We start from the raw sequence: 20,043 nt of genomic DNA, 5'->3' as shown, positions 1-20,043 counted from the left end.
CCAGTCAATGAAGGAAAAATACCACATGATCTCACTCATTTCTGGATAATAAAGACCATTATAAACTTATGAACAAAAATAGATACAGAGGCAGAGCTGCCTCGAACAGACTGTCAAACTACAGCAGGAAGGCCGGGGAGGGTGGGAGGGTAGGAGGGAGTGGGGTAAGAGATCAACCAAAGGACTTGTATGCATGCATATAAGCATAACCAATGGACATAAGACACTGGGGGGTAGGGGAGGCCAGGGGATTGTCAAGGGCAGGGGGGGAAAAAAGGAGACATATGTAATACTCTTTGTAATACTTTAAGCAATAAAAAAAAAAAATCAAAAAAGAAAAAAAAAAAAGAAGAACATGCTTGTTCCCTCACTCCCAAAGAGGGAGAGCTCTGTGCTAACTTTTACTCACCTCCCTCCAATCTTCTTTTCTGCTCTTTGGTCCTTCCCCCGGCCCCCTTTTTTACTGCAATTCTAGATTTTATCACAAGTTGACAAATCAGGCATATCACCAATGTTATCATTAACAATTAACCATCATAAATTGTTACGATGAAACCAACCGTATAAAACCAAAACTTGACGATTGGAGCGCTGTAGAACTCATAGACCTTCCTGGTCAAGGGAAGGGTCTGGGGACCACTCCTAACAACAAAGTGATGGTTTTCATCTAGCTTCTCATCAGGGCCCCTCTCCATATCACAGTCTTTCTGTAAAATAAACAAATAATTTATTGTCAGGGGCTTATCTAAAATATGGACATACCCAAGTATCCAAAAAAGATCATAAACATATGTAACAGACATATCAGGAATTAATTGGGCATCCACCTGCCAAATTATAATCTTAATCTTCAAAGGAAAGGAAAGTACATGTATTAGATAAGTCTTTGACCAGGTAAGGAACACAGGGTATTCCTGAAATGCAATCTGAGTCTCTAATAATCAGACCTACTCAAACTTAGGACAGTAGCAAGGATGTTTAAATGGTCCCTGTTCCTGTTCCATTTAGTCTCCTTTATCGGTATTTGGAACCACGGATATTCATAAAGTTCCCACAAAATCAATAACCAATAATATAATTATTTTCAGCCTGTAGGAGGGCAAAATTGACAATCCCTGATAACACATCTGTTCTAATTCCTAAGAAAGTTGGATGCTGAGTTAGTTTTGGGATTCTGGCTTTGAGAGCTTCTCCACTCCTTTACAGCAAAGGTTCTTTCCCTGAAGTTCATGGATCCTATGAACTTCATGCAAGTATTTGTGTTGTACATGCATTTTTCTAGGGAAAGCATCAAATCTTTCATCATTTTCTCAAAAGGTGTGTGTCAGCCCAAAGGGATTAGCCCTGCAGGTGATGAGTAATATGTACCTGTGTGGCAGAGAAGTGTTTGCGTGAAAAATGACTATACAGGGGCCCACACACAGGAGAGCCTTTAGAAATAGGGGCAAAAAGAAATAAAAAGAAAAAAGAACCTGCAGCCTGGTTGCTTTTGAAAAGAGGAAATTCAGGGATAATGAAAAAGAAGCCAACGAGATTTCACCCCCACCCTATAGAGTTTTGTGTGGTTTTAATTTTTAAGCAGAAAATGCATTACTTTTCTGATTTTTTGAAAATTAAATAAAAAGAAATACTATTCAATGCCTCTCAGACTAGTACATTTCTTCAATCCATCCACAAAAGATCTCTCTCTAGCGTTAGATCCACAAGATCAGCAACAGCTTTTCAAGCTAAGAAATAAATCACGTTTTGCCTGTTGTCCATATAATTGCAGGGAAATGTAATTTTGAGGCGTCAGCATCTAGCAGGGTTATGTCAATGCCTGATGTGAGTGTCCTTCATGTCACTTTGGCAGGAGAAGTGGGGTTGTGACTCAGAGGTGCAGGAACAGGCCTGGTTCCTGACAGGTCTGAACCAGCCCACAGTTAAAATGGCTTAGAACATATTACAAAGTCATCATTTACTATGATTTTAATGACATCACTACCACTGCAGGAAGACCCCAGAAAGCAATTTAAATAATGACCTTGTTATTAACTTCCCTTACTATTTTTTCCAGGAGTGTTTCATTAGGTCTTTAATTACTCTTGGCATTTTGATATGGATTATGAAGTACTAATTGATCCTAACTCTGAGCTGAATTCAAAGATGTCATCTTCTATAACAACAACAAAACAAAACAAAAGCATGGGAGTATAAATTTAAATTCAGGACTTTTTTTCTCTTAGAATAGGTAAACACCAGAATATTTTTCTTACCTTTTATTCTACTCAAATCTCTCTCTCTCTCTCTCTCTCTCTCTCTCTCTCTCTCTCTCTCTCTCTCTCTCTCTCTTTCTCTTTCTCTTGCCTCCCCCATCATCCTCTCTCCCTCTTCTCTTCTCTCTCAAATAGGAATCTGATACCAGCAAACACACAGAATAAATTTATAACTACAAAAATAAGCTCCACTACAATTCATGCCTACTTTCTACTGTATTACAGTCACCATTCCCACTTAATGATGCTCTGATAAAAATACATTATTATTCAATTTTTAAAAAGTTTTTTGATTCAGCAATATGTCTAAGACTAAGCTCATCTTTCCTCTTCAAAACCTTCTCTTTTCCCAGTCATCCCTAGATCACTCTAAAGATGGTCTTGTTGTAACCATCATCTCAGTAACATTTGCTATCTCCCTCTTGCCCAGGTCCCATGTTCAGGCCCTATTTGACCCTTCGTTTAAAATCTGTCTTTTCTTCTCCACGCCCATTGCTACTAACCCTGGATAAAACCCTTATTACTTCTCACCTGGATGGTTACACTAGCTTGTTCTCTCCCTGCATCAGGTAGTCTTCTTGCTGCATCATCCTATACACTGGAGGCAGAATAATTTTCCTAATAGATCACCTTGCCACTCTGGTCATATACGGTCACTGGCTCATCATTACCTACAGAATAAGAACCATATTCCTTCACAGGACATGCAAGAGTCTCCATGACCTAGCCTCACGCTGTCCCAGCCACACCTGCAAATATCCCCTCCTTGTTCCACATCCACCATAACCTGGACTCTAACCACACCATACAACTTATGACGCCTGACATACACCTTGCATGTCCTGCCTCTGGGTCCCTACTTGTAGTCTCCCTCCACTGAAATGCTGTTTTCCCTCTCCATATCCTCAAGTCACAGTTCAAACACTACCTCAATCACGAGGCCGCCTGCAGAAATGTGATATTTTGCTTAATTATACATGGGAGTTAATTAAATTTATCTTACATACTATACTTGGCCATTCTATAATGTGATGGCTAAATAAATAAACTTGGTGCATGTGTGCACTGTGTGCAGTCAATACCATGAGAACTCAGTTTACGACGACAGTGCACTAACCATACAAGCATTCTCCTTGGTACTGCTGGGGTTCTGGTCACCATTATGCCACGTGAACTGGAAATCCTGGGACTGGGGAACATGGGACATCTCCGCTTTGCTTTTAAATTCCAACGTCAAAATGGTGGGTGGCAAAAGAATACTTATGATGATCTTTAAAAGAAAACAAAGCAGAATACGTAGTAGGGGTTTAAAAAGGCACAGTATTATTCAAATAACAAAATTAAGATTTTAGTGTATATAAAATGTCAGACCCATGACCAATTCAATTGATATCCTGATTCTATACATACTTTTTAACTCAACAGTTCCAATTCTAGAAGCAACTCCTCAGAAATACTCATGAATGCATATATGGATAGAGATGTTCGTAGTAGCGTTATTTGTGATAGGAAAAAACTGATGTCAACATAAATGTACACCTATAGAGGGTAGCTGGTGTGGGACAACCTAACAGTGAAACACCATATAACCATTAAAAAGACAAAAGCAATTTTGAGTATGATGAAAAGGTATCCAAGTTATATTAGGTGAAAAAACCAAGAAAACAATACAGCATGATTCCATTTTCGTAAAAAAAAAAAAAAAAAAAAAAAAAGACATATACATATGTGCATATACATATATTCATTTAAAGGTTTTAAAATACATACATAATAATCCCCTGTATCCACAGTTTCACTTTCAGTTTACCCACAGTTAACCATGGTTGAAAATATTAAATGAAAAATTCCAAAAATCAAACAATGTATAAGTTTTAAATTATACACCATTCTGAGTAGCGTGATGAAACCTCAAAATATCCCACTTTGTCCCACCAGGGACATGAATCATCCCTTTTTCCACATAGAGGAGTCTATGTGGAATAATTTATGATTGACTTTTATCTTATTTCTGCAATCTCATTAGTGGGATTAAAATGTGCAAGCTCTTTTACATGTTTTATATCTTATATCTCTTATTTCTTTGTGTTTTCTATAGTGTATCCACCAAAAAAAAATTTTTAAGAACAGTCATTCTATGTGGGACACACCATATTTTTAAGATCTGTAGGAAGAATAAAATTAAAATATAAAATATAGTCTTACAGTGCTCGTAATGCTCAGGCTTTATCCCTTTTTTCAGTTTCATAAGCACATGTATTTCATTTTAAAAATTTATTTATTTTTTTTTTATTTCAGAGAGGAAGGGAGAGGGAGAGAGAGATAGAAACATCAATGAGAATCATTGATTGACTGCTTCCTGCATGCCCCCTAGTGGGGATCAAGCCCAAAACCAGGCATGACCAGGAATCAAACCATGACCTCCTGGTTCATAGACTGACACTGAACCACTGAGCCATACCGGCTGGGTAGCACATGCACTTCTTAAGCTTAACCATAATCTAAAGCTGTAGGCTTAGGTTTAATGTCAAAAGTTAAATGTCTTTAGTAGTTAAGTAATTACTCTTGATAATTCAAGATGAGAGATGAGGCCAAACTGTAATGGAACAGAAGAATTTGGAGACAGTGGTGTGAACAAGTGTATTTGAGGGCACCTTTATAAAACAGCCATTTATTCCCTGAAAGACCACACTGAATGAGCAGAACAACAGAACTTGCTAATTTTATTTAGTTTATTATCAGTTACTATTCTGAAGCTGAGCAAAATTTCACTAAAAAATCTCATTTATTTCTGTTGTAATTATCAACGACAGCAAAGTTTGCTACCAATGTGATCTTGCATATGTTTGCATATGTTTTTAACGTCTTCTAGCCATCTCCGTGAGAATGCCTTTGTGATGGGACAGAGCTGGTACGATTATCCCACTTTTTAAAAGAAACCGTGGTCATAGGAGACAAAGTAGTTGTCAAGTCTCAGCTCATCTTTAAGAATCAATGATATTAACTTGTTTTCTGAAGATATTCTTCTGGAACAAGGAAAAAACTAAACCCAAGAGTACAGACCTTCAGACAAAATTAATAGTAAATTCTATAAAGCAAGTGAAGGTACCTTTAACCAAGAGATCTTCCTCATTTTCAGGCGCCCCATCCACATGTCCGTCAGTAGCATTTGGGTGCAAGAGTGCGAAACAAAGGGCCGTAGCCCTCCGGACACGGCCAGTTTCAAACAAGTAGAATTGCTCCAGTTCTTGAGTTCATAGGTCAGCAGCTTCATGGCCATTCTCTCATTCTGCTTGAATGCCTTTTCCAGCACGTCCAAGGCAAGCTGGCCAAACTGCCTGTAAGGACACAGTGGTGAGTGACCAAAACAAATGCAGGTGAGAAGCCCAGAAACATTCGAAAAGATAAGACCAGAGACTCGGAAGAGAGCAGACAGCAATTTAATGATCTCAGTTTGCAGAAGTGATTGTAAAGGGATTGCCGCTCAGGAAATGTATTGTTGTCCCTTTCTTGAAGGAACAGAACCAGAGGGCTTACTTCCATGTGACAGCGAATCTGTCCACACCAGGAGTGCCTGAGCTATGCCTGGAAGAAGCCACTTCACACCACAAAACAGGCAACACAGAGCTTGGTGAGGGCTCCCTGATAAGACCTACTAAAGAATTTTTTACAGAAAATACTGTTCAAAACTGGCTAGCAATTAAGGAAAACTGTGGATCTACTTTTTTAAAAAGATTTTATAAAATATATAGATGACTTCAGGAAGAACCAGACCTAGAGACATTTTTTCTGGAATTTTCTGGAAGGTTGTTTTCACTGAAAAGTAGACACTGTCATTCTCTGGAACTTTTTAAATAAAAATTATAAATGTGTTTCTATTAACTTCAGCTTCCATTTTCCTCACTACTATAATGCTTTCATAATTAAAAAAAATCAAAAAAACATTTCTAACCTTTCTATCTTCCAACATCACACTCTGGTTCTTTAATATATAATACATTTATTTGTTTTTCTGCCTGAGAGATACTTAAAGTAAACCACAAGTTTGAATTTAACTTAGTATCCAAGAGTTTGAGAGTTGAGAGGGACTTTCTAAATCATTAACTGGACATTTTGCAATGAGGAAACTAAAGTCCCAAAATCTACTCAACTGACTTGCCCAATTAGTAGACAGCTGCACTAGAATCAGAACCCAAGGCTCCTGACTTGAAGTTCCATCTCTCTTCCCTTTCTTCCACTAAGCTGCTTAAAATACCTAAAAACCTGATTTATAGGATAGTGCGTGAAATGCCAGGGCAACAGGTTCACTCATCTCACAAGTTCTAAGGTGAGGGAGATAAAAGTGTCTAACCGTTCTAAGAACTGTCGATGTTTAGTATGTAGTGAAGAGAGAACTCCTACTTTGAGTAATTTTTCATCTCTTCCGAGGCATCATCCACCATGTTGCTCTCCTTAGCCTCACGGGCCATGGCTCGGTAGAGTATATAAGCAATCACCGCCTTGACCATGGCCTCCACTCCGTGCTGCCAAAAGAACATGGCCATCTTCTGCCTTTTCATCAGCACAGCCCAAACCAGCAGGTCATTGTAAGGGTAAATAAAGCCAGTAGACTCAGGGTCATCGGACATATTTTGTTCTTTTGACTTCTTCCTTGATTTATGAAGAACTACAGGCTTTTCCTGTTGGGAAATAAAATAGGAAAGGTTTCTAAATACTCAGGTACATGATGTTCTACATAATGCAACAAGTCAGGTATCCTAGAGATGTAAGTAATAATAGAACTTTAGATCCCGCATATAAGTGAAATCATATCATATTCCACAGAACAATATAAATAAACAACAGAAACAGGCTCACAGATACAGAAAACAGAAAGATGGTTGCCAGAGGGAAGGGAGGGCTGGGGAACTGGGTGAAAAGGGTGAAGGGATTCAGAGGTGCAAACTGGTAGGTACAAAACATTCACGGGGATGAAAAGTACAGCATAGGGAATATAGTCAACAATATTGTGATGTGTGGGGCCAGGTGGGTACTGGAATTATCAGGGAGGAACGCTTTGTAAAGTGGTTGTCTGACCACTATGCTGTACACCTGAAACTAATACAAAGTAATACTGAATGTAAACTGTAATTTAAATAAATAATTAATTGTCAAGAGCAGTTAAAAAATATAATAGAACTTTATAAACCAGAAACCAAAACTTTGGCCTCTAAAGTAATCTATTGTTTGTTGTATCTAATAGTTCCAGGGTCCCTAAGCTGAGATACGATAAGTTCATTTAGTACAACTTAAAACACTACACCTTTGGAACAGAGCCACTGAATATGTGACAACTTTTAATTCCCCAAGGAAATGGGTTGAAATAACAAACTGGATAAGTGGCAACTATTAAAAAAAAACTCTAGCCCTAACCAGTTTGGCTCAGTGGATAGAGTGTCAGCCTGCGGACTAAAGGGTCCCAGGTTCGATTCCGATCAAGGGCATGTACCTTGGTTTCGGGCACATCCCCAGTAGGGGGTGTGCAGGAGGCAGCTAATCAATGTTTCTCTCTCATCGATGTTTCTAACTCTCTATCCCTCTCCCTTCCTCTCTGTAAAAAATCAATAAAATATATTTTTTTAAAAACAACTCTAACCTCACCTGACAAATGATTCATATCCCCTTAGAAAAATGTCATTAATGTTGCCAACATGCATCCAAATAGATTGGTTTTAAGTTTTCTTTATTCTGATTATATTCCTCTAGTGAGGGGAATGGGTAACGATGAAATACTATTCTCCACCTGGTAAACCCATCATTTATAGCTCATCTCAAATGCTGCTCTCTAACCTGCCATGTTCATCTGTAACACTGCGTATGTGTCTCAATAGCAATGTCCATCATACTGCAGTATGGATATTACTTTGGGGCAGGGAGGACCATTTCTCAATTATCATTATATTTTCCCTAACCCACTTGCAGTCCAAATTCAACCAAGCACCCAACATAGTGCCTGGAAACTAATAAGATTCAACAATTCTTTTTTATTAAATGGGGGGGTGGGGTAATAGCAAAAATTATAACAAGCTTCCTCTATTTCTATAAATAAAGGAAGTTTGTATTCGTTGACGATAATTAAGGGTAATTTTATTTTAAAAGATTTTCATTCTAGGAGCTGTGGACAGCAAATCTCTTTCAGCCAATATAGGAACCATTTATATGGAAACTCTTGAGCAACGCATTCATCCCCAGAGGCAAGTGGGACTGAGGTTGTATAGCAAGAGGGAGAATAACCAAAAAAAGAGAAAGGGAAATAACAACGCTGTGTACATGCGCGTGGGCGCACACATTATCATTTTCATACTGTAACATTAAGCTAAAATTAACTTTAAGAAAGTCTCAAAGGGGGAAAATTAAGATGTAAAAGAGTAATCAAAGAGAGAAGTAAAGGAGAAGGAAGTAGTCATATCCAATTAGCCGCAGGGAAAGGGTATGAGGGTTTGGTGTTGGGTTAACAATTACATTTTTCATACCATCCCATGGACTGCCTTCCCGAGTCACCGTCTGGACCAGGTGGCAGTAGGAACAAGGAAGACAGGCTGAGGTGCCAACCCCGGGTACTCTTTCGTTCCCAGTGCCCTGTCCTAGGCCTTTGCTCATTGTTATAAGGCAGCTCCGTTATGCTTTCATTTGCACCATCTGTTTACGGTACTTGTTAACGGGTCCTCTAGTTGTATCTCCCTTTCTCTAATTTTAAAGGAAGAAATGGTCTCAGTAGGCAAGAACAATTTTCTTTTCAAACCTAAAAATAAGAAACAGTACCTTGAGTTTGTAAGGCTGGGCGGTTCTGATGAACTGGGAATGCAGCGTGCTTTCTGCAGATTCCTTTCTCTTTCCTGAGGCACATCTCCCGGGAGCAGGGGGCTGGGAAAGGCTCTGAGCAAAGCTGGTCACTCGCTGGCATATAGGATTTTATTTTTAAAATAAAACAAAAAGGGGAAAAAGAAGATTATAATGATGACAATTAACATTGTATTTCTAGACAATGAAATACCAAATATAGTATTGTGTCCTACCAAATAGCCCATGGTATTCTCTCATCCGGGATTAATAAGTAATCATTAATCAGATTAATTACTCACTGACCCAAAAAGAGCCTCCCATGATCTCCTTCTTACTAAAGGCACTGTTATTTCCTAACACCTTAGGAAACGTGCTCTTTTGTTCCCTATTATGGATCTGCATTCCTTCTCAATGTGGAAATTCCATTAGAAATCAATGGATGTTCCATACCTGGAACAAACTCAGAATAGGCAATAAAGATACACAGTTCTGATAAGGAAAAGTCCCCACTCACAAACAGCTGCCAGGTTAAGGTTAAGTTAGGAAGTTGTGGAATCTCTCCACGTGTTATATAAGATCGCCACCGGAATTCCAGTGGCTCAGCACAACAACAAAACTCATTGCATTGCCCTAACCGGTTTGGCTCAGCAGATAGAGCGTCGGCCTGCGGGCTCAAGGGTCCCAGGTTCGATTCCGGTCAAGGGCATGTACCTTGGTTGTAGGCATATACCCAGTGGGGGGTGTGCAGGAGGCAGCTGATCGATGTTTCTCTCTCATCAATGTTCCTAACTCTCTATCCCTTTCCCTTCCTCTCTGTAAAAAATCAATAAAATATATTAAAAAAAAAAACACAAAAACTCATTGCATGAACCTTTAATCAATGAGAAAGAAAAACAAAGAGAAACATTGGTAAAGGGACAAATATAAAGTTTATGGTACAAACCCTAGGCTTTGAACTATTTTATTTATTTTTAGTTTCTGTTTTATGGATATAAATTAGACATAAAAGTGATGGGGTGAAGACTTTTTAAAGATAATACTCTACTTATTATTATTGTGATAAAGAATTAATTAGTATCATCAGTGATAATCATGAGAATTATTATTAACAGTTACGATACCCACTATGAAAAAAAAACTAAAATATGGGTTTTTCAGTTATTGTTTTATTTAGTCCTTTTGATAAATTTACAAAAGGAGTACTGTTATTCTCCTTTTATAGATAAGGAAACTGGCACACAGAGAAGTTAAGTTTCTTGCTCAAGATTACACAGCTACTAATGAGCAAAACAAAGCTTCAATTCCAGATCTCTCTGACTCCAAATCATGTATTTGTAACTCCATGATCTAACTTATGAGGCAACACAATAAACTCAGTACTTCTTCACTAGACAAGAATCAGAGAAATGGGTCATTTCTAGAAAGGGCACCAGGACAGGTGCCTAGCCTGCTCCCCCCTGGACTGCACCGAGGCCACAGTCAGTCCTGGTACCTGCCACTGGTAGCCACACAGCAAGCTGTAGCTTGTTTAAATGAAGGGGCTGACACCTCAAATGTATCCCCATGCTTTTGAAATTTCAATAAAGAACATTTTCTCTGTGCACACTGGGTTTCTTTTGGTTTTGTTATTTCATTTCCTAAAGCCAAGTTGGGCTTTCATGTCACCTAATTCTTTATGAATAAAGGTCAAAAGAAACCTTGGGAAGCTTGATATTCTGGACTCTTCACGTGATCTTAGCCCCAACTTACCTTCCCAGTTTCATCCCTCACCACCTCCTGGCACTTCTCCAATGACAAAGGTCTCCTTTTCACTGCAAAAACATCCCCTGACGTCCACAGCCCTGTGCCTTTCACTGTCTCTGTTCTTCTCAAAAATGCCTTTTCCTAACATTTCAATTAGCCTCTAATAAAAATTAGTCTCTTCAGTTTACTGCTCTGTAAAGGCAGTTTCAAGAAACAAGCAATGTTTTCTCTGTTAGCCAGTCTGATTTCACATTCCTAGATTTTAAAAACTATGATGAACAATATGTATTTTAAGTACATTGTGCATGCATCTTTCAATACAATCCCCACACTTGTCCCAAGTTTGTCACCTCCAGACTACGGACTACTATGAGTTTATAGATCGAATCCCATTAAGCTTTAGACTTCTGGGTTTTCAAAAGAGACAGAAGGGAAGGAAAGAACTGGTCATCTCTCCCCCTAATCTTTCTCATCACATCACTTCTGTGTCAGTATAGCACATATTCTAATCTGTTCTGTATCATGGCTAGTTATCTATAAATCTTTTCCCTCTATGAGTTTCTAAACTCCTGATCGTTATGTCCATCCCAGGCCCACATATCAGCACAGTAACTCACATACAGCAAATACTCAAAAAATGTTGATGCACAGAATGCCCATTTTAGGAGCTATTCCCATCTGAACTTCCCAAGCCACTTTTATGAGCCTTCCGTAATTTTACTAGGGTCTTTTCAATTGTGCTACCTTGTGTTTTCTGTAGAGATTGTAGAGGGCTCTGAAATTTTTTCTAGTGTAGCTGCTGCGATACGCTCCACCAATGAGGTACTCTATTACCAATCCAATGTCAATTAGTGTTATTCTGTAGCCTGAAAGAAGGGTATGCTGAAACAAAACATGTAATCAGTTATTACTTTCCGTTCTCTTTCCCTACTTTTCCAAGCCATTAGAGCATAACCAAATCAACTGCAAAGAGATAGAGCCATACTTTTCAATCATTTTTATAAACTCATCAATTAATATGACCAGCTATTGATACAAACTCCTTGTTGAGATGGGAAAGGATACTTAGCTTTAATATGGTTTTAGTTTTGTAGACATTGAATGTCTGCTTATATCTGCTCCTTTTCTCTCTCTTTTTCTCTCTCTCACGCATGCACATACTTTAGAATAAAATACATTTAAGTATAGTATTAAAAATTGTTTTTAAGTGGAAATAACATAACGACTACAACAGAAGTAATATTACTGGAAGATATGTTGAATGTATATGATCAAAAATTAACAATAGGTTAAATCTTCAGCCTCTCTCTTTATGAAAATGGCTATAACACTTTGCATTGTGCTGACAATATCATACGCAAAACAAGAATACGGAAGGAAGTGGAACACATAGAGGTAAGAAACAGGGGATGGCAGAACCAAATGAGATGTCCAAATATAAGGCTGTGCCAAGACAAATGTTATGGTTGGTAAGGAGAGCCTAGCAACAGATTTCTGAGTACCTGGATCTTAGTCTAAATGAAACTTATTTCAGCCCCTAAAAATCCACCTTCAAAAATGTTATTTCTGAAGTGTAATTCACAGGACACTTTTAAAGGCACACAGAGCACTGAACAAGCTCTCTGTGGATAACGTTCATGAGGCACTGAACAAGAAATAAGGTGATATATATGTATATATGTAAATATGTAAATGATTTAATATCACTTTTTCACATTCATAATTTTCAAGAAACGATAAAAATTATGGTCTTATTTGCTGCAAGGTGAGAGCCTATTTAACCTGTTCCATTCCTTTTTCTTCAGTTTACTGTGACAGAATCTAAGTTTAAGGAAATAATCCAAGGAGAAGCATTTTGATCTAGCACAATCGATGCAAACTAAATTTACATTGGCACAGACACTTTTGGTTACTACTAATTTGACAGCTAAATGTCTTCTGCATCCTTTCCCTCTGGCTCTCCCACCACGTCAATATGGCCAGAAAGCCTATACTCTCTCCATCAAGGTATTAGACCTCAGAAAAATGTGGAAAGAACTTTTCAAGCTCGTCGTGGATGGATATTAATCATGGTGACAAATAAAAGGCACTCCCAGTGTTCTGCACATGGGAATAAAAGCTCCTATTAATTAAAAGAGAAGGAATTAAGGCGCAAAAATCTGTTAAAGTTGAGAAGTTTTGGTAAGTAATGGGACAGATTATTTTAAATCTGACTTCACTCAAAGTTCAATAAAAATACAATCAGCAAATTACGAGGAAGGGAACAGAGCAATGGGGTTCATCCTAGTCCCCTAGGACAATGCTTAGACTAAAAAAAAGAAGTGAGGGCCTCCAAGCCATCACTAAGGTATCATTAATAGTCAAAACAATAACAAAAACAAGGGAAATCACATGTCCAGGAAGTGTATTTTTAACAGATATTATTATCATCAATGGCAATACTGCTGTACCACATTGAGCTCTAGTTCTGATTAGAAGTTTTATGTGTCTCTGATTGATATGAGAAAATAATTATTAGCTTATGATACTCACTTGGTGGATCAAATCTTTTAAAACACAGAGTAAATTTATAAAAGTATGCTTTGGTGATGAAATTGTTCAGTCACTAGTAAAGAGGGTAGGGGTAAGTAATTCACTAGAAAATCCAAATCTACATTTTACAAAGCAAAATCTGGTGAAACCTCCATCAAAACCTAAGGCAATGCATAAAGAAATGTGCACAACTTCGTAACTAGGTTACCTGTTTTACATCTCGGACAAGTTGATGCAAGAGCATATTAGTAGGTCCTTGTTTCTGTAATAAAGAACAAAAAAAAGAATTTTAATTGCCTTTTAATTACCAGGGTGGGGGGGGGACTTTATTTCAGAATGCATAAATAATCCAGAATACTGAAAATTTTTCTTTTAACATCTTTAGGAATGCAGCTTAAGCCACATTAATTCCAAGGAAGATGTTTCCCAAGAGAAGATGTAATTAGATTGAAATACTTTTCAAAGCAAGATGTATGTGTATAGGTAGGTAGTAAGGGCTTAGCTTTATGTGACAAGAGACAGAAATTAATTTTAGCTAATTTTGTAACTACCCTTTAACATATATAAGCCACATAATTACTTTCCATCAACAAATATTTATTGAACCCTTACTATGTTCAATCAAGCTTCTGAGAGAGTCAATGAAGAATATAAGTACTTTCTTTGCAGACTTTTTACAGTCGAATAGAAAAGAATGAGTACTGCCCTAGCCAGTTTGCTCAGTGGATAGAGCGTCGGCCTGCAGATTGAAGGGTCCCGGGTTCAATTCTGGTCAAGGGCACATGCCCAGGTTGCGGGCTCGATCTCCAGCAGGAGATGTGCAAGAGGCAACTGATCAATGATTCTCTCTCTCTCCCCCTCTCCCTTCCTTTCTGAAATCAATAAAAATATTTTAAAAAAAGAAAAGAATGGGTACTTACTCAGAAAAATAACCAACAATATGAAGATGTGTGTGCTCAAGAGATGAAAATAATTTGTTCTATAGGGACCAGTCAAAAAGACAGGACTTGAATAGGACTTTAAAGAAAGACTAAGATTCAATGGACAAGGAAGGGCATTTCAGGAAGGGTGCATGACTCAAGCAATTGGTGTTTTTACAATGATTAAGCCAGTTTAGTTACAATAAGGGAGTGCATAAAAAGTTGCAGGAACAGAATTTTAACAGTGGCCTTAAGATGCTTTCAGTAATTCAATTAAACTAATTTATTCCTATTCCCATCTGTGGCATTCATTATGATAGTAAGACCATAATTACTACAATATTTTCTTGAGTTAGATTACACCTCTATTCTGTGTAGTTAATGATGGGAAATACAAAAATATCCCTAGGATCAAATGGAATCAGTAAGAATAGTTCTTTGGTTGAAAAGTCTATCTCTCTATAAGCTATATTTGTACATGAACATTCAAGAAGACTTGAACATTCAAGCTAAACCTTAATGTAAATTTTAAAGGAGGAGATTGATGAAATGTTCCAATACTCACTGTATTATAGAGCTCTTCCAGTCTAGGGATGGTAAGAAAGCGATGGAGGTTCACTCCATATTCTATTAAGAGCTTCACAAAATCCACCCGATCCATCACTAAAGCATCTAACATTGCTTGTTCCAGTGAGCCAGGCTTCAGAGGGTAGGAATAAATAAAAGATATAAAGACAATTAAGAAAGTAGAAATAACTTAAAAGATCACGTGTATTTGAACTCAAACCTATACCAACATGGTAAATACAAAATACAATCTTCTTTTAGCACCAAATGAAGAAATACTGTAATGAAAAGTGAACCTGAAGATATAAAGGACATCCTGAATAAATTTGCTCTTGGGTGGGGAAACTGACTATTATAAAGATCTCAATACTTACCTAATAAAAGCACAGGTTTAATGCAATTCTAATAAAAATCTACTTTGTGGCATTTTTTTCTTTTTTTGTAACTTGGCACGTTTCCATTTAAACTACACCTGGCTTTGGGGTATAAATGATACCCAAAAGTATAAATGGCAATTTAAACACATCCTACCTAAAACTCCATTAAAACTATAATAAAGGAATTATTTTTTTTAAAAAAGAAATGAATCCCCTAATACAAGAAAGTCGAGAGTGCAACATTCTCAATGTTGGAAAGCAGATGGTCAAGTGGTAATTGACTTAGCAGTCTCCAGAAAGCCAGAAAGTGAAAGTCCCCAGAAATTAAAACTGAAAAAAGTCAACAACCAAACAAGCCTATGCCACAGAATTCTGGCAGCACTGGGATGAAACAAACGCACCGATGCTGAATTTCTCATGTTGGGACCTTCCCACAAAACATCAACTAAGAGGAACAGGCAATGAGGAAGAAGAAAACTTCTAAAGAACCATCATTAATATTCTCAGAAATAAAAGAAGATATTTATATTCAGGGTACCATTAAAAAAAAAAAAAAGACAAGGAACAATTTGCTCTTAGAAGTTAATGGCCTGCTACCAAAAACAAACAAACAAAAAAAAGCTACCTGCAAGGCATGAAAATTAAAGCTGAAGAAATCTACCAAAGAAAATGCACATTAGATAAAAGAAATAAGATAAGATTAGAAGAGCCATGGTCCAACATTTAATTAATAGGAGTTCCAGAAAGAGAACGGAGAAAACAGGGGAGGAAATTCCCCAGAATAGAAACACCTGATTGCCAAATTGAAAGCACATGCTCAGCATAATGGACCTAAAGACTCAAAATAACACATATATTTGTGAAATCTCAGAACACTGGAAAAACCGGAAGACTTTTTTTAAACTTCCAGAGGAGGGGAAAAAATGGTCACAAACGATCAGAAAACAGAAAGATTTTTACTTCTCAACAGCAATGCTGAGTATTAGAAGCTACACATTCAAAATTCCCTAGGAGAATTACTTCCAATCTAGAATTAAAATATATTAAAACATATAAGTCCTCAAAATCTTCTATACTCCCTTTCTCAGGAAGTTACTGAGTTTGGTGAATGATGCACACCAACAAAATAAAGGAGTAAATCAAGAAAGAGGAAGATAAGAAATACAGAAAACGAATGCTCTGACACAAGAGGGATTCCCAAGACAATAAAGGATGACAGTCCATCACCAGGAACCGCAGGCAACGAGTCCATACTGCAGCAGTGAGGACCACAGGCAGAAGTGTTGAGCTGTCTCTAAAACTGATGAATCAGAAGACAGCAATATGACTTATTGTAGCAGGCAGTTAGGCATGAGCAGAGCAAGGACAGTGGACCAAGTATGTAAGGTCACCAGAGAGGAAAAGTCCCAGGTGCCTAGCAACAGACGTTGTAGGGTGGGATCTCATCCCGCGGGTAACCTTTTCTCCCCTTTCAATTTCACTGGTTATATGGGGTTTGGACCCTCCTCTGAAGTTTCTTCTCCTTGCATGTCGCTAGTCAGGTGGTCCACCCGCTTAGAAGAGGAACAAGGGGGCCAGAGCATAGCCTCATATGACCCTATACAAGCTCTTGCATGACCACTCCCTTAAGCATTAAGACCTCAGGACAGCCCTCAGGGCCGGGTGGCTCAGTTGGCTGGTGCATCATCCCATACACCAAGAGGTTTTGGGTTCAATAACCGTTCACAGCACATACCCAGGTTGTGGTTTCAATCCCTGGTTGGGCATATATGAGAGGCAACTGATCAATGTTTCTCTCTCACATCAATATTTCTCTCTCTCTCTCTCCCTCTCTCTCTCTCTCTCTCTCTCTCAAAAAATTAATAAGAACATATTGTGTGAGGATTAAAAAAAAAAGTCCTCAGAACAATGAAGTTCTGACCCGCATCAAATAATCTTAGGAACAAAGCCTCAGTTTTGCTGACCACAGAGACAGAATTTTGGTCAAACTAGAGACAACATCTAGGCCTCAGTTGTATTTCAGCTCCAGGCCCAGAAAAGCAAGGCCAGGTGGAGTAATACCATGGCTGACATCAGGACCAGCTGTGATGACTAATGACTCCCTTCCCTGGCGCTGACCATCCAGTGGAGACCACAACCCTGAAGGGACACACCTGGAAAGCTGATGAATATTCTATTGAGATCCTCCCCTGGGAACTCCCCTAAAATGACCATCCTTAAAAGTCCTTAGAACAGAGAACCCAGCTCAGCTCTCTCTTGAGCATGCCTACCCCTTTTCCCACCCCCATATTTCCCCAGCACACTGAAATCTTTCCCCCTTCCTTCCCCCAGGTACACACTAGTATATCCTTGCTTTTCTCCTAAGTTCCAAGGGCCCTTCTTTTGCCACTGTAGTTTGTTTCCTGAGCCCATTTCTTCTACAACTCACTTCTACCTCTGTGACTTCCTAAATAAACTCTCTCTTAAAGTTTGAGTCCTGACTAAACTCTTTCTTAGCCAGAACTCAAGTACCAAGGCTGCTGAACCAAGGTCTGATCTGACTCAACCAGTCTAACACCTGGTGCTGTTTCACCAACATTATTATTTAGAAATATGGAGGTTTATAAGTAACAGAACAGTAAAAAATGTCAAAAGTACTTGGCTCTTGGGATTAGCAGGAAAAAGAACTACTGTGTTTTGTTTTGGGTTTTAGCAGAGTTTTGGTAACATCTGATGTTTTAAACAATATGTATGATTAGTTTGACCCCAAAAAAATCTGCCTGTCATATGGTAACAACTATAATTTTTTAAAAATAAAATGTTAATAGTAATAGTAATTATGATTACCACTACAGGTAATTTTTCTTCTGTTTACTATTCTCTGTTTTCATTAATTTCTACTATGAGCAATTATTACAATTTAATGCAAAAAATATATAAAATAAACTTAAAGTTTTAAATCCTATATAATAAAAGCATAGTATGCAAATTGTCCCCTCAACTGGAGTTTGACCAGGGGGCGGGCCGGCTTGGGGAAGGGAGGGAGGCCCTGGCACTGGCAGGTGGCCAGGGGAAGGGAGGGAGTACCTGGCTGGCAGCTGGCAGCCAGCAGCTGCTAGGGACCCTACTAGTGCACAAATTTCATGCACTGGGCCTCTAGTAACAATATAAAAATCTGCCCATTCAAAAAATAAAAAATCCTTCTGATCTGTGTTTCCCCAAACTTTTTCAGCTTCAATTAGGATGCAGGAGCCAAGGAGGGGGGACAATATTTTCAGGGAGGCAGAGTAGATGAGAGAAATGTTTTTGTGATCCCTGGGCACCTAACTATAGGGATGCTACCCCCACACCCCTCTGAAGCCAATTAATCTCCCCTCCAATTTCCTCTTTCACCCCTACCTAACAAACCAACACAAAATATTTTTCCCAAATAACTTCATTGTCATTATACCTTCCAATGTTGTCCATGTATTAGGATATGTTTCTTGGCAATGTCCATTCTATTCCAAGCCATTGCCAGATTTAATTGTTCAGATGCTGATAAATTTGTGCCTGGAGTAACAGAAAAGAACAATCATATATTATATTTAAAATGTCAACATATGAAGCACACAGTGTCACTGAATATAAAAACAGGAAGTAAGAAACAGGTGTAACCCTATCAGACACTGACCTTTTAGCAAAGCTGTTAGGATTGCTAGGTCAAGATCTTGCAACTCCTCAGAATCAGCCTCAAATATGATAATCTATAATAGTTGAAAAACAGAAAGCCATACATTTTGAAAACTAGCAAAGAATGCTTTCAAGAGTACCCACAAAATTCATGCTCAAGCTAATGAATTTAATAAAACAATCTCCATTAATCACTCAGAGTTAAAATATTTACTTATAGAAGAGAAAATGTCTATGTAGGGTAATGGAGAATTGTGGGCATGCATGGGGAAGAAACAACTAAAAAATCCATGTTTCCTAGAGGAAACTTATATAAAAGAACATTACTACATTAATTTACTGTACACATGCTATAAAGAAAAGAAACTCAGTTCAGTTCCTTGTGTAAAGGAAATCATTCCTCATTTTAAAGGAATACCAAATGAGATCCTTTTGTTCACTTCGCCTTAGAAACTAAGACTTTTGCTTTTTAATGACAAGTGAATCCTAAAGAATTTGTCATAAAATAAGTGAGGCAATTAAAATGCACCCAATGAGCAAATACAGTGGACAGCACAGGCTGTCATCACAATGTCAAAGTGTCCCGTGCATCCCAGCATGCGACTAATGTTTTCAAGACAAATAAGGACATTATTTATTACTATACAAGGTCTCCTGATATTAATGAATGTATCTCAGTCTTTCCAAATGAAAATATATTTTAGACACTGGGGGGTAGGGGAGGCCAGGGGTTTGTCAAGGGCGGGGAAAAAAAAGGAGACATATGTAATACTCTTTGTAATACTTTAAGCAATAAAACAATTAAAAAATGAAAAAAGAAAAGAAAATATATTTTTATATAGTAGAGGGGGCTGTTCAACAAAAGAGCCTAGATTGGCAAGTTCTAGGCCTACATATGCCACTAACTAGTCAAACTTGGGTCAACATCTTCTGACCACTGTATCTGAGGTTCCTCACCCACATAATGAGAGGAACCCTAACCTCCAATGTCTCATGAAGACAGAAAAACTATGCTTCTACAATTCAGACACTGGTTCCCTCCACCTTACAGTCCCTCTGTGTGCATGAGTAACATCAAACTTCAATTACAAAGGAGCTGAGAGCCTAATTCCTGTAATGTGCAAACCCTTAGTTGCCTTCTCTAGTTCCCTCTTGGTATTACACCACCGCTCATTG

At 38.1% G+C, this 20,043-nt stretch overlaps 1 protein-coding gene across 17 annotated transcripts in view; it reads right to left on the bottom strand.

The window, feature by feature from the left end:
- Positions 1 to 20,043, bottom strand: part of TRPM6 (transient receptor potential cation channel subfamily M member 6) — a 121,526-nt gene that overhangs the window by 57,581 nt on the left and 43,902 nt on the right. For 16 of the 17 annotated variants that reach the window (XR_004971271.1, XM_036330821.1, XM_036330811.1 and 13 more), the window contains 10 exons: positions 18,869 to 18,941; positions 18,647 to 18,747; positions 14,838 to 14,972; positions 13,561 to 13,614; positions 11,565 to 11,702; positions 9,057 to 9,191; positions 6,657 to 6,934; positions 5,365 to 5,593; positions 3,373 to 3,525; positions 561 to 707 (listed from right to left, as the gene is read on the bottom strand). Coding sequence is in view for 16 of the 17 variants with exons in the window: in XM_036330821.1 (XP_036186714.1) it covers positions 561 to 707; positions 3,373 to 3,525; positions 5,365 to 5,593; positions 6,657 to 6,934; positions 9,057 to 9,191; positions 11,565 to 11,702; positions 13,561 to 13,614; positions 14,838 to 14,972; positions 18,647 to 18,747; positions 18,869 to 18,941 (1,443 nt within the window). In the remaining variant the exon portion in view is untranslated. The remainder of the gene's footprint in view (positions 1 to 560; positions 708 to 3,372; positions 3,526 to 5,364; positions 5,594 to 6,656; positions 6,935 to 9,056; positions 9,192 to 11,564; positions 11,703 to 13,560; positions 13,615 to 14,837; positions 14,973 to 18,646; positions 18,748 to 18,868; positions 18,942 to 20,043) is intronic. The other variant, XM_036330819.1, reaches the window with a different exon arrangement.

This window comes from Myotis myotis, unplaced genomic scaffold (genome assembly GCF_014108235.1).
Source record: "Myotis myotis isolate mMyoMyo1 unplaced genomic scaffold, mMyoMyo1.p scaffold_m19_p_12, whole genome shotgun sequence".
Lineage (NCBI taxonomy): Eukaryota > Metazoa > Chordata > Mammalia > Chiroptera > Vespertilionidae > Myotis > Myotis myotis.
Note: the sequence above shows the minus strand (reverse complement) of the source record. Positions and strands in the feature narration are given on the sequence as shown.